General features: G+C 42.8%; 1 protein-coding gene across 1 annotated transcript; it reads left to right on the top strand.

Moving 5' to 3' along the window:
• Positions 1–4464: 4464 nt before the first annotated feature.
• On the top strand, positions 4465–5794 carry LOC311142943 (POU domain, class 4, transcription factor 3-like; the record flags this gene model as incomplete). The annotated part of the gene is made up of 2 exons (XM_084178706.1): positions 4465–4584; positions 4904–5794. The coding sequence occupies 2 exons, from the start codon at positions 4465–4467 to the stop codon at positions 5792–5794; spliced, it is 1011 nt and encodes a 336-aa protein (XP_084034832.1).
• Between the last annotated feature and the right edge of the window lie 9887 nt (positions 5795–15681).

Genomic DNA, 15681 nt, shown 5'->3' with positions numbered 1-15681 from the left:
GGGGGGGGACTAGATAAATGAAGTGCTTTCATTTCTTAACGGTAAATCAGATTTATGAAGATACCCTCAAATAAAAGGTGACATTCTGTACTGTTACCTCATATGAAACATTTAATCTCAAATCCAAAATGCTGGAGTGTAGAACCAAAAAAGATATACACTGCTCAAAAAAATAAAGGGAACACTTAAACAACACAATGTAACTCCAAGTCAATCACACTTCTGTGAAATCAAACTGTCCACTTAGGAAGCAACACTGATTGACAATACATTTCACATGCTGTTGTGCAAATGGAATAGACAACAGGTGGAAATTATAGGCAATTAGCAAGACACCCCCAATAAAGGAGTGGTTCTGCAGGTGGTGACCACAGACCACTTCTCAGTTCCTATGCTTCCTGGCTGATGTTTTGGTCACTTTTGAATGCTGGCGGTGCGTTCACTCTAGTGGTATTATGAGACAGAGTCTACAACCCACACAAGTGGCTCAGGTAGTGCAGCTCATCCAGGATGGCACATCAATGCAATCTGTGGCAAGAAGGTTTGCTGTGTCTGTCAGCGTAGTGTCCAGAGCATGGAGGCGCTACCAGGAGACAGGCCAGTACATCAGGAGACGTGGAGGAGGCCGTAGGAGGGCAACAACCCAGCAGCAGGACCGCTACCTCCGCCTTTGTGCAAGGAGGAGCAGGAGGAGCACTGCCAGAGTCCTGCAAAATGACCTCCAGCAGGCCACAAATGTGCATGTGTCTGCTCAAACGGTCAGAAACAGACTCCATGAGGGTGGTATGAGGGCCCGACGTCCACAGGTGGGGGTTGTGCTTACAGCCCAACACCGTGCAGGACGTTTGGCATTTGCCAGAGAACACCAAGATTGGCAAATTCGCCACTGGCGCCCTGTGCTCTTCACAGATGAAAGCAGGTTCACACTGAGCACATGTGACAGAGTCTGGAGACGCCGTGGAGAACGTTCTGCTGCCTGCAACATCCTCCAGCATGACCGGTTTGGCGGTGGGTCAGTCATGGTGTGGGGTGGCATTTCTTTGGGGGGCCGCACAGCCCTCCATGTGCTCGCCAGAGGTAGCCTGACTGCCATCAGGTACCGAGATGAGATCCTCAGACCCCTTGTGAGACCATATGCTGGTGCGGTTGGCCCTGGGTTCCTCCTAATGCAAGACAATGCTAGACCTCATGTGGCTGGAGTGTGTCAGCAGTTCTTGCAAGAAGAAGGCATTGATGCTATGGACTGGCCCGCCCGTTCCCCAGACCTGAATCCAATTGAGTACATCTGGGACATCATGTCTCGCTCCATCCACCAACGCCACGTTGCACCACAGACTGTCCAGGAGTTGGCGGATGATTTAGTCCAGGTCTGGGAGGAGATCGCTCAGGAGACCATCCACCACCTCATCAGGAGCATGCCCAGGCGTTGTAGGGAGGTCATACAGGCACGTGGAGGCCACACACACTACTGAGCCTCATTTTGACTTGTTTTAAGGACATTACATCAAAGTTGTATCAGCCTGTAGTGTGGTTTTCCACTTTAATTTTGAGGGTGACTCCAAATCCAGACCTCCATGGGTTGATAAATTTGATTTCCATTGATAATTTTTGTGTGATTTTGTTGTCAGCACATTCAACTATGTAAAGAAAAAAGTATTTAATAAGATTATTTCATTCATTCAGATCTAGGATGTGTTATTTTAGTGTTCCCTTTATTTTTTTGAGCAGTGTGTGTATATATATATATATATATATACAGCTTCATGTCCAAATACATGTGGGCGGGGGTGTATCGGCACATAGTTGTATTTTTATGATGATGAGAAAACAGGGTCATTCTCAGGTGGGCTTCTGCCATGGCACCCATCCCACCCACCAAAACAGAATTCCAACACGGAGAGGAACTTAAATTGGCTTCAGTGACTTTGACATATTCAAATGTTGATGAATAATGCATGAACATTCCTTACTTTAGGAAGTGAAGTGAAGTGAAAACACTCAGAGTCTATTTGATTTAATGCAAGCACTGTTGGGTTACCCGTGGGATGAAATGTCAACCACCAACCACAGCCACTCGTCGTCCTCACATCCCCTGTCGCCCAGGCGATGAGCACTCTACATGCACGCGCCACAGAGCCCAAAGTGGAGACAGACCGGGAGAGTACAGACAGACAACAATTGGATGGTCATTTGGTGGAGGAAACCTTTGGAGCTGTACACGGGCTAGGGAGATGAGTGCTGCTGTCACATCTCGACACAAACAAATCCATAAAACATGTCAGATGCAATCTTCAGAATGGGAATGCACAGATGACAAGCCAACAAACCACCACAATGACCACTGAATTATGCATATTGTTATTAAGAAGTCAAAGAATAAGAGTTCATGTGAGCAAGAGAGAGAAGGACATTATACTTAATTCAGGGTAACATCTTGAATGGAATAATAAATGACATAGTTTGTTTCCCATCTCTGAACATCTTTGTAGCCCAGCTGGGCAATGTTACTATAAAGGGAAGTTTTGAGGAGTCTGACTTCCTATAAAAATATAGGCCTACTGTACAGTATATAAAGATATTCTCTTTCTCTCTCTCTCTCTCTCTCTCTCTCTCTCTCTCTCTCTCTCTCTCTCTCTCTCTCTCTCTCTCTCTCTCTCTCTCTCTCTCTCACTCACTCACTCAACAGGTCCAGTGGTGAGAAAAGACCTTGCCTGTTTTAATCTATATAATGAATAAGGACATGCCAACGTGGTAATGGATGCCTGCCACCATGCTGCTCAATTATTCACTGTCTGAGGAACTGGAGGAGAGGTGGCCAGGATCAGATGGAAGCGCTGTGTCACTGGCCTACCTGGCTCCTCTTTCTACTGCTGGGAGAGGCATTCAGCCTGCCACACGAGATCTAATGCACTGAGGACAGGTGCTCTGTTCACCTGCATGGGGGACTGAGACCAGAGCAAGGCCCTGCCCTGGCCTGCTCCAATTCAATTCAGCCAACATTGCTGTTGTGTGTACTGTAGGTGTCTTATCTACAAGATACTGTAATCAGATTTGGCCAATGTAGATAATATTGAACTGACACTATCCCAATGCAATGATGGGAAGGATTAATACCAGGAATACCTGTAAATAACAAGTGTGTGTTCTTTCGGATGGGCAGCATTACATGTATCACTATTTTGGTCAGTCCAGATTAAACTAACATACTTCTGGCTTTAGCATGTCGCTATCTGGGGCATATGAGCCCATAAGAAGGCAGCAATTTTAGAATGAAGATCATATTGTTTGATTACTAATTATATTTTGAAGAGAAATCCTATTATAGATTGCTCTTTCGTTTTTGAAAAAGTATGAAGTACGCTAGTTCTTTATACATTTTTAAATCAATGTAGGCCTATAACGTTACATAATGTTGATCATTTTTTAAGGAATGTTCTTTTTTAATGTGAGCAAGTATTTATTTATTTATGTTATTTATGTGGTCCTCTGTAGCTCAGCTGGTAGAGCACGGCGCTTGTAACGTCAAGGTAGTGGGTTCGATCCCCGGGACCACCCATACACAAAAAATGTATGCACGCATGACTGTAAGTCGCTTTGGATAAAAGCGTCTGCTAAATGGCATATTACATTATTATTATGTTTATTTTTGACCTACCTTTGTTTGTTTTTGACCTCTTGAAAAAGGTTTGTACATAAATCAAGAGTTGTTTCATATTCTAAGCACACATTGACTGGATTGAAGGGAATAAGTCTATTTATGTATTCCATCTACACATTTTATAATAATAATAAATAATAATAACATTTTATAATTTTATTAATGGTATAGAACTTGTGTGGTATTAGATTTCACGTCTGCTATTAATTTGCCACACCCTCTGATTGTTGAAGACTGTCTGAGGCACCGTTCCTTCATTTAACTGTGTGGGCGTCACCTGTCGCCTCGAGACGCCAATACTGGCGCTGTCCATGCTGCTGAAGCAAACCACGCTCCTGTTTTACCCTTGATGAGAAGAAACTGCTAAGAAACATGACATATTCATTAAAATAGACTGCACACATTCTCTGTGTTCATTATATTACGCCTGGAACCTCAAGTTAATGCAGCAGAAATATATAGGCCTAGAGTAGTTTATTGGGAATATGAACAAACTTTCAAACAGTTGTATTTATAATCCATTATCACATGTTATGTATGGCTGATAATGAGGCTTATAGGCCCATTGCTTTTAGTTTCATGGGCAATGTAATCGCGTTCACGTTCAACCGTGCATCACGCTTGCGCACAGCACCCAGCCCATTCCAATGACTTGTAACTTGTAAGTTGAGTAAAGGAGCAGGTGGGGTGAGAGAGAGGCAGAACGGGAGGCGCTGCCAATGGAAATAGCTCACTAACAGCAACGAGCCAGAGAACCGAGCCTGCCTCTATGTCAGGGCCACTTACCTGCAAGGTGCGCAACGAAGATGATGACCATGAACGGCAAGCAGCATTTCTCTATGCACCCGGTGCTGCAGGAGCCCAAATACTCTGGCCTGCAAGCGAGTTCGGAAGGCATGCGCAGAGTTTGTCTGCCTGCCCCGCAGGTATGTTTCTCAGTCAATTATTTGAGGCACAACTGTATGAACAAATATCAATTTAAAACGTTTTAAGTGGTTCAGAAAGGACTTTGTTTTATCCACTCTCATACTCGTTATTTCTCTCTCTCTCTCTCCCTCACAACCCCTCCCTCCCCCTCCCTCTCGTTCTCTCTCATCCACATGTCTATTCAAGCAAAGCTGCTGCTTTCATATTAATGTTTATGACCTGTGCTTTGAGGAGGGTTCTCCCTGTGCTTAACATTTATTTGAATCCTGAGTTGACAGAATTCCCTACTGATTCCAATATGCGCACTCTTGCTTCCAGCTCCAGGGCAATATCTTCGGTGGCTTTGATGAGAGTCTACTGGCACGCGCGGAAGCTCTGGCGGCTGCTGACATAGTCTCTCACGGCAAGAGTCACCATTTCAAGCCAGACGTGACTTACCATACCATGAGTAGTGTCCCCTGCACCTCCAACTCCTCTACCGTGCCCATCTCCCATCCTTCCACCCTGACCTCTCACCAACACCACCACCACCTCAACCAGAGCTTGGAAGGGGATCTCCTGGATCACATCTCGTCCAGTCTCTCAGTGAGCGGGATGGGGGCTCCGGATTCCTCTATGATGACCACGCACCAGCACCACCTCCAGACCATGGGTCACCTCCACCAGGCTATGGCCATGGGTCATCCGCACTCTCTATCTGTGCACAACGGAATGTCGTGTGTCAACGACGTGGAGTCGGATCCTAGGGAGCTGGAAGCCTTCGCTGAGCGGTTCAAACAAAGGAGGATAAAGCTCGGAGTGACCCAGGCGGACGTTGGCTCAGCCCTCGCCAACCTGAAGATACCCGGGGTGGGCTCTCTCAGCCAGAGTACTATCTGTAGGTTTGAGTCCCTCACCCTCTCTCACAATAATATGATTGCTCTAAAACCTGTCCTCCAAGCCTGGCTCGAGGAGGCCGAGGCTGCTTACCGGGAGAAAAACAGCAAGCCAGACCTTTTTAATGGCAACGAAAGGAAACGAAAACGCACTTCGATAGCCGCACCTGAGAAGCGCTCGTTGGAGGCATATTTTGCGATCCAGCCCCGTCCCTCTTCGGAAAAAATTGCTGCAATTGCTGAAAAACTGGACCTTAAAAAGAACGTGGTTCGTGTGTGGTTTTGCAACCAACGGCAAAAACAGAAAAGGATGAAATATTCTGCTGTGCATTAGTTAACATTATGCATAAAATACGACATTTTGAAGAGATAACAGGGATCTATCAACATCTTATCATGTCCGATTGGAATTTACAACGGAGACTATAGATTTATTTAAATTAAATTATTTTGTCTCGTTCACTTTTTTGGTCCTCTAACGTTGTTGTTGTTGTAGATTGGAATGAAACGTGTCGTGCTAAAGGTCTCTTGGATTAAGTTTTCGTTGTTGTTGCTTTTACTTGACTGCATATCACAACTCTCTTCGATCACAGAACTATAACAAATAGGCCTATAGAAAATTACCTATCTCTATCATGTGAGATGTCCTGTTGAATGCTCGTAAATCCGATTAGTTGTTTGGACAATTTCATCAATTACACCAACATGTTCACGTTTATGTGTCGGACTGTTTGGATTCATATTTGTATATGATGGAATTAATGGGTGTTCACTGTAAAGGTGTAACATACCCCTTAAAAAACATATTGCAAATGAATGTGCTGTCTTTGTGAACTAGCTGAACTTCGTTAAAAAAATAATTCACAGTTATGTGCAAAATAGGAAAATCACATTTCACAATATTGATGACACAACACGAGTTGATTTTCTTTAATAATTTACAAAATGTCACTATTTTAACTAAGGTACGTCAGACAGGCATGGGAAGGCTGCTATATTTTGACGTTATGTATTTTGATGTGAACATGTAAAACAGTTTTGAGTATCACTGAAATACTATGAGTATTTTTCTTCACTCTTGGATTTCACTTGACAAAATGTGTGAAGTTGAAACTTAATGAATAAATAATTGAATATTTTCTAAAATTCCATTGAATCAGCAATTGATTATTTTGATTACATTTTACATGCTTAATTTGTGTTTTTGTCAATTGTAGACAATTAGACCTAGCATTATCACTTAATTTAAAGACAGGAAGAAAAAGTTTCCCTAGGCTTAACGTAATTTTGCCATTTGTGTGAGGCTATGATAGTTAAATACAATATATCTTCCGTTTCTGGGGTTGGAGTAAGGGAATATTGATTCAGGGTTTGTTCTTCCATAGTATTTGAATAAATCTCAAGATACAGATGGGTGATTAAATGATTGTAAAACCATGAGTTTCACAGAAAACTTAACGAGTTGTATTTATGAATTCCTAATGCTCTGCTGCGATTAAAAATGAATCATATAGCACATACATATAGAAAAAATTGTGTTTCAGTGCTGAATTTATCAACCAAAATCAAACACCATGCAACAAACAATAAGAGACACATAATTTATGTATTCCTTTTTTTTTGACGCATTGTTACATGGACCTTGGTCCTAATTAGATCGTTTTTTAATAATGAATGCCCGTATGTTACCGGGGTATATCGTTGAGTTTGAAATGATTAAGTAATGATGATGCAATATTAATTATATATTGGTATAAAATGAGGATTGTTGCTGTGCGGAGGGGTGAGAGTGTGGGAGCTCGTGACTCGAGGGATAGAGGCTTGCAACGCTCACAATTTCAGGTAAGGATTTGAAGACTTCAATTTATATTTTAAACCCGTGCGAAAATAACTGATTTTTTTTTCTCACCCTTTTTACCCATGTGTACTGTGTAGGTTTTTTACCCCGTCATTTTAAATGTGTGATTATCTAACTTACTATTAAGGCTATAGCTATGTTTTTTCTCCAGTCAGTTGGAAGTTTTTAAATCTTTATATAAGGGAGTTTTTGGACTCAAATTAATTCTGTTATTATACTAATAAAAATACAACAATAGGATTTTGAAATAGTATGTCAAACTGTTATTGTTATTTAAACTAATAATAACACCAACTGACTTCATTATAATTGTCTTCATTCTCATCCTGATAAGTACCGTTGTATGAGTTATTTAGTATGGGACACTTTTTCTGTAAAAGTGGAATAGCAGGTCTATTGGCTTTAAATAAAATATTTTGTTGTTCGATTTGTGTAAGTTCGATGCATGTATTAAGGGGAAGTGAAAACAAAAACAAAATATTGTTGATGAAAATAGAAAACAATATACTGTAGGGTGAATTAGGAATAAGTGGGACACTTTGCATTTCTGTCTTCGGTAACTTCTTTCGACATCTATCCAACATGATACATTTCTGAAATCCTCAAGAAGTGTCCTAATCACACACAACATTTATTTCTATTTTTAAATATCATATTCACAGGAGGCATGACACACCCATGTGTGTACACTGAATCAAAACAATATTTCCAGTTCGCATTTGGTAGATTGGGGTACAATTAGGACTATAATAATGGTGTCCCAGTTTAACCTGCTGTCCCAAGCTATAACCTGCTGTCCCAAGCTATAACCTGCTGTCCCAAGCTATAACCTGCTGTCCCAATGACAATTAAATTCAATTCAATTTTGTGTGATTTAGAAACATGTCACACTTTTCCTGAATTCACTCAAATAACAGTACCAATAACAGTACCAATAACAGTACTAATAATAGTACTAATAACAGTACCAATAACAGTACCAATAACAGTATCAATAACAGTACCAATAACAGTACCAATAACAGTATCAATAACAGTACCAATAACAGTACCAATAACAGTACTAATAACAGTACTAATAATAGTACTAATAACAGTACCAATAACAGTACTAATAATAGTACTAATAACAGTACCAATAACAGTACTAATAATAGTACTAATAACAGCACCAATAACAGTACACCAAGAAACAATTAACAGGATATAGTACTACAAGAACCACAGCCCTGCCTAAACTAAGTACAGGGGGTCCCTAATGTAAACTGGATCTCTTTCCTCCATTGGAAATGCCTATAAGACTGTCCCACTTTAGCTACGTCATGCTGTCCCACATAAGCTACTTCATGCTGTCCTACTTTAGCTACTTCATGCTGTCCTACTTTAGCTACTCCATGATGTCCTACTTTAGCTACTTCATGCTGTCCTACTTTAGCTACTCCATGCTGTCCCACATTAGCTACTTCATGCTGTCCTACTTTAGCTACTTCATGCTGTCCTACTTTAGCTACTCCATGCTGTCCTACTTTATCTACTTCATGCTGTCCTACTTTAGCTACTCCATGCTGTCCTACTTTATCTACTTCATGCTGTCCTACTTTAGCTACTCCATGCTGTCCTACTTTATCTACGTCATGCTGTCCTACTTTATCTACTTCATGCTGTCCTACTTTATCTACTTCATGCTGTCCTACTTTAGCTACTCCATGCTGTCCTACTTTATCTACTTCATGCTGTCCTACTTTAGCTACTCCATGCTGTCCTACTTTATCTACTTCATGCTGTCCTACTTTATCTACTTCATGCTGTCCTACTTTATCTAGCTATAGTTGGTAAAGCGGGACAACAACAAAAAAATGACTTCATTACAACATTTAAACAACATTTAAACAACATTTAAACAACATTGCCAACTTGTTTATGTATTTTGATGCACCAGTACATAGTGTGCACATTTACATCACAATTTGGCACAGTAAATTATTTATTACAGTTTTATAACCTTAACAACAAAACAGAAAAAAAAGATATGTCACTGATCTTACCGTGTGCTTTGCGGGGTGAGCTTCCTGTTTGAAGCTCTGCCCCCTCTATGATGTCACACAAATGAGCTGATGTGATTTTGATTATGTGGTTTCTCTGCAAGGACTTAGTAACAATAGTTTAGATTTTCTCTTGTCAGACCAGGAAATAAACACTTCAGGATTAAGCTGTCCCAGTTTCCGAATTCATCCTATGTTATATGTCAATGTAACCTGAGGTTATATGCTATTTTCCCAAGTGTGATTCAGGCTCTCTCCTGGATATTTTAGCCAGAGGATCAATATTTTGCAATTGAAAAGAAAATCTGTTGCTTTTTAATATTCTCTTTGATCTTCAGATATAATTAATTGCTTAGGCAATGTGTAATTTATGTAGATAAAGAGGAATTTGAAAGAGGGGCAAAAGCAATGCAAATATATCATTGTCTACTTGCTCAGTATGATAACCTAATGGATACAAATCTCTCTATTTTTCTGTCTTGGGATCATGTGGCTACTATAGAGAGTTTTAAATCAGGTTAAAGGCCCAGTGTAGCCGCTTTTTATCTCAATATCAAATCAATTCTAGGTAACAATTAAGTACCTTAGTGTTATTTATTTTATTTTATTAAAATGGTCAAAAAGAAACAAAAATAGCTTCTTAGCAAAGAGCAATTTCTCAAGCAATAATTTAGCTAGGAGTGTCTGGGAGTGGTCTGAGTGAGGGGCCTAATTGGATGAGGCTAATAGGAGGGATCTGTAACCTAAAAACTAGCTGTTATTGGCAGAGAGGTTTGAAACTCTCTTTGTTATTGGTCTATTAACTTATACCACCTGGTGTTGTCACCAGGCAAGCCAAAATAGGCTGAAATTGCAGGCAATCTTTTCAAACAGCTCTTACACTAAAAGGGCATTATCATCCTTTTCACAATTTCACAGTATTATTCCAACCTCATAGTGAGGAAATATATATAAAACACAGGAAAATCACGTTTTGACAGCACTGGACCTTTAAATAAGATTCACCAAAAAGTGAAATGCTCATATTATTCAATTCAACTGTTTTGTTAGCGTTGTTTGCCTGTGTTTCTGTTGACGTTTTACAAACTTTAGACTAGAGCATTTTCTGAATGTATTTTATCTCCCCAACACTGATTGAAGTTGTTTGGACAATTTGGCCATATTAATGTTAAATAAATTACTTGGAGATGAGGGTTAAATCTTTTTTGGCCAGGAAGCAGTGTGTAAATTATTGATTGCTGTAATAGCCCTATTGATATCATGATTCATAACCCTCTTGCTATGAGGTAAGTTGAGCTGAAGGTTAGTGCAGACAAGGAGCATGTGGCGAGTGAGTCCCGTTCTATTATTCATTCCCAGTTGAAAGGTATTGCAATTTCGCATGCAATAATTGAGTTGCATTGGCTCTGTGGAACATGTATTTATTAAACATTATTATGTGCATTTTCACTTCAGTTCAATTGTAAAATTGCTGCAAAATATAGCTGAAATAAGGCTCTGAAATATAAGTATTAGATTGAGTATTTTTCAAGTCAAGTAACAATATTTTTGGGAGAAACTGTTGAGCCACCACAAGAATGGTACATTTAAGGTATTGCCAAAATAAGGACATATAAATATATGTATTTTGACTTGTTATGTCTGTATTTGTGGGTGTGTGTTTGAGAGAAAGAGAAGGGAGAGGGAGAAGGAGAGAGAGAGAAGGAGAGGGAGAGAAGGAGAGGGAGAGAAGGAGAGGGAGAGAGGGAGAAGGAGAGGGAGAGAGGGAGAAGGAGAGAGAGAGCAGGAGAGGGAGAGAGGGAGAAGGAGAGAGAGAGGAGAGGGAGAGAGGGAGAAGGAGAGAGGGAGAAGGAGAGAGGGAGAAGGAGAGGGAGAGAGGGAGAAGGAGAGAGAGAGAAGGAGGAGAGAGAAGGAGAGGGAGAGAAGGAGAGGGAGAGAAGGAGAGGGAGAGAGGGAGAAGGAGAGGGAGAGAGGGAGAAGGAGAGAGAGAGAAGGAGAGGGAGAGAGGGAGAAGGAGAGAGGGAGAAGGAGAGAGGGAGAAGGAGAGGGAGAGAGGGAGAAGGAGAGAGAGAGAAGGAGAGGGAGAGAAGGAGAGGGAGAGAGAGAGAGAAGGAGAGGGAGAAGGAGAGAGCGAGAGAGAGAAGGAGAGGGAGAGAGGAAGAAGGAGAGAAGGAAAGGGAAAAGGAGAAAGTTACGTTTGCTTGAGATGTTTTCATGGAGCGGAGAGAAGCGGTGCTTGACAGAATGGGGATGAGAGCACTGTTTAATTGCTGCAGACTGCATCCCGGACGGTGTTCTGCACCCCACACCCCTCCCCTCCCCTCCCCTTTGCCTACCCTGGGTGGTTGTTCAGTGTTCAGCAGTCCCTGTGAGGAGAGCGAGGGGGGTAGGTCGGGGCGATGGCAGAACCAAGACACCACCATCTCAATTATTCATAAAGTGCCAGCAGCAACAAATGAGAATGTGACCAATGTGGAGGCAGACAGCTACCTCTGTGTATTAGTCTTCTCCTATTATCACCACATGCCAAGCCATTCCAGGCCTCAGCTCCTCCCCAGCAGGTCACTGAGTCATGCAGAGGGATTCTGTTACTGAGAAACATGAGGCTGGCCACCCTTCAAACGTCAACTTCTGGCGTCCTCTATTCCCTCTCTTTCTCTCCACCACCACTGTTCTTTTACTTGTCTTTTCTCTCTGCCTGGTTTTTTCATTAACCTTTCTCTCTGTTGACGAATCTTAATCGAGATGTGTTTCAACAAAAGTGACAGAGGTGTGTCTGTATGACAATGGATGCTTGCCACTACTACGGTATACACTGAGTGTACAAAACATTACGAACACCTTCCTAATATTGAGTTGCACTCCAATGCTTCCCACAGTTGTGTCAAGTTGGCTGGATATCCTTTGATTGGTGGACCATTGTTGATTCACAAGGGAAACTGTTGAACAGAACAGCGCCGGAGAAGATGGCTGCCGTTTTACAGCCCTCTAACCAATTGTAATATTATGTGTGTTTTTCCGCGTTATTTGTAATTTATTTTGTACATAATGTTTCTGCCATCGTCTCTTATAACCAAAAAGAGCTTCTGGATATCAGGACAGCATTTACTCACCTCGCATTGGACGAAGATTTTTTCTTCAACGAGGCGGCCGCGAAGGATATCATACAGACACCCGACAAGGCCCAAATCCCCGTCATTCGCGTGAGGAAGAGACGGAGATATCGCGGACGCAGATCCGGGTGCCTTGTAAGGATCCGACGGCGAGCGAGTAAACTGCCTCTTCCATCAATCCTATTAGCCAACGTTCAATCTTTTGAGAATAAAATGGACGATTTAAGATTACGGTTATCCTACCAACGGGACATTAAAAACTGTAACATCTTATGTTTCACGGAGTCGTGGCTGAACGACAACAATGATAACATTCAGCTAGCAGGCTATACGCTACATCGGCAGGACAGAACGGCTGACTCTGGTAAGACAAGGGGTGGCGGTCTGTGTATATTTGTAAACAACAGCTGGTGCACAAAATCAAATACTAAGGAAGTCTCGAGGTTTTGCTCGCCTGAGGTAGAGTATCTTATGATAAGCTGTAGACCACACTATTTACCAAGAGAGTTTTCATCTATATTTTTCATAGCTGTCTATTTACCACCACAAACCAATGCTGGCATTAAGATTGCACTGAATGAGTTGTACAAGGCCATTAATCAACAGGAAAACGCTCATCCAGATGCAGCGCTCCTAGTGGCCGGGGACTTTAATGCAGGGAAACTTAAATCCGTTCTACCTAATTTCTACCAGCATGTTAAATGTGCAACCAGAGGGAAAAAAACTCTAGACCACCTTTACTCCACACACAGAGACGTATACAAAGCTCTCCCTCGCCCTCCATTTGGCAAATCTGACCATAACTCTATCCTCCTGATTCCTGCTTATAGGCAAAAACTGAAGCAGGAAGCACCAGTGATTCGGTTAATAAAAAAGTGGTCAGATGACGCAGATGCTAAGCTACAGGACTGTTTTGCTAGAACAGACTGGAACATGTTCCGGGATTCTTCAGACAGCATTGAGGAGTACACCACATCAGTCACTGGCTTCATCAATAAGTGCATCGATGATGTCGTCCCCACAGTGACCGTACGTACATACCCCAACCAGAAGCCATGGATTACAGGAAACATCCGCACTGAGCTAAAGGGTAGAGCTGCCGCTTTCAAGGAACGGGACTCTAACCCGGACGCTTATAAGAAATCCCGCTATGACCTCCGACGAACCATCAAACAGGCAAAGAGTCAATACAGGTCTAAGATTGAATCATACTACACTGGCTCTGACGCTCGTCGGATGTGGCAGGGCTTGAAAACTATTACAGACTACAAAGTGAAGCACAGCCGCGAGCTGCCCAGTGACACAAGCCTACCAGACGAGCTAAACCACTTCTATGCTCGCTTCGAGGCAAGCAACACTGAAGCATGCATGAGAGCACCAGCTGTTCCGGATGACTATGTGATCACGCTCTCCGTAGCCGATGTGAGTAAGACTTTTAAGCAGGTCAACATTCACAAGGCCGCAGGGCCAGACGGATTACCAGGACGTGTACTCCGAGCATGTGCTGACCAACTGGCAAGTGTCTTCACTGACATTTTCAACATGTCCCTGACTGAGTCTGTAATACCAACATGTTTCAAGCAGACCACCATAGTCCCCGTGCCCAAGAACTCTAAGATAACCTGCCTAAATGACTACCGACCCGTAGCACTGACGTCTGTAGCCATGAAGTGCTTTGAAAGACTGGTCATGGCTCACATCAACAGCATAATCCCAGAAACCCTAGACCCACTCCAATTTGCATACCGCCCCAACAGATCCACAGATGATGCAATCTCTATCACACTGCCCTTTCCCACCTGGACAAGAGGAACACCTACGTGAGAATGCTATTCATTGACTACAGCTCAGCATTCAACACCGTAGTGCCCTCTAAGCTCATCACTAAGCTAAGGATCCTGGGACTAAACACCTCCCTCTGCAACTGGATCCTGGACTTCCTGACGGGCCGCCCCCAGGTGGTAAGGGTAGGTAACAACACATCTGCCACACTGATCCTCAACACGGGGGCCCCTCAGGGGTGCGTGCTCAGTCCCCTCCTGTACTCTCTGTTCACCCATGACTGCATGGCCAGGCACGACTCCAACACCATCATTAAGTTTGCCTACGACACAACAGTGGTAGGCCTGATCACCGACAACGATGAGACAGCCTATAGGGAGGAGGTCAGAGATCTGGCCGTGTGGTGCCAGGACAACAACCTCTCCCTCAACGTGACCAAGACAAAGGAGATGATTGTGGACTACAGGAAAAAAAAGAGGACTGAGCACGCCCCCATTCTCATCGACGGGGCTGTAGTGGAACAGGTTGAGAGCTTCAAGTTCCTTGGTGTCCACATCACCAACGAACTATCATGGTCCAAACACACCAAGACAGTCGTGAAGAGGGCACGACAAAGCCTATTCCCCCTCAGGAGACTAAAAAGATTTGGCATGGGTCCTCAGATCCTCAAAAAATTCTACAGCTGCACCATCGAGAGCATCCTGACTGGTTGCATCACCGCCTGGTATGGCAACTGCTTGGCCTCCGACCGCAAGGCACTACAGAGGGTAGTGCGTACGGCCCAGTACATCACTGGGGCAAAGCTTCCTGCCATCCAGGACCTCTATACCAGGCGGTGTCAGAGGAAGGCCCTCAAAATTGTCAAAGACTCCAGCCACCCTAGTCATAGACTGTTCTCTCTGCTACCGCACGGCAAGCGGTACCGGAGTGCCAAGTCTAGGTCCAAAAGACTTCTCAACAGCTTCTACCCCCAAGCCATAAGACTCCTGAACAGCTAATCATGGCTACCCGGACTATTTGCACTGCACCCCCACCCCATCCTTTTTACGCTGCTGCTACTCTGTTAAGTATTTATGCATAGTCACTTTAACTCTACCCACATGTACATATTACCTCAACTACCTCAACTAGCCGGTGCCCCCGCACATTGACTCTGCAACGGTACCCCCCTGTATATATAGCCTCCCTACTGTCACTTTATTTTACTTCTGCTCTTTTTTTCTCAACACTTTTTTTGTTGTTGTTTTTATTCTTACTTTTTTTGTTTAAAATAAATGCACTGTTGGTTAAGGGCTGTAAGTAAGCATTTCACTGTAATGTCTGCACCTGTTGTATTCGGCGCATGTGACCAATAAAATTTGATTTGATTTGATTTGATTTGAACATGAAAAACCCAGCTGCATTTCAGTTCTTGACACAAACCGGT

Source organism: Coregonus lavaretus (assembly GCF_964263955.1).
Source record: "Coregonus lavaretus genome assembly, chromosome: 15".
In the NCBI taxonomy this organism is placed as follows: domain Eukaryota; kingdom Metazoa; phylum Chordata; class Actinopteri; order Salmoniformes; family Salmonidae; genus Coregonus; species Coregonus lavaretus.
The sequence above is the reverse complement of the archived record's forward strand: the minus strand, read 5'-3'. Positions and strand labels throughout refer to the sequence as shown.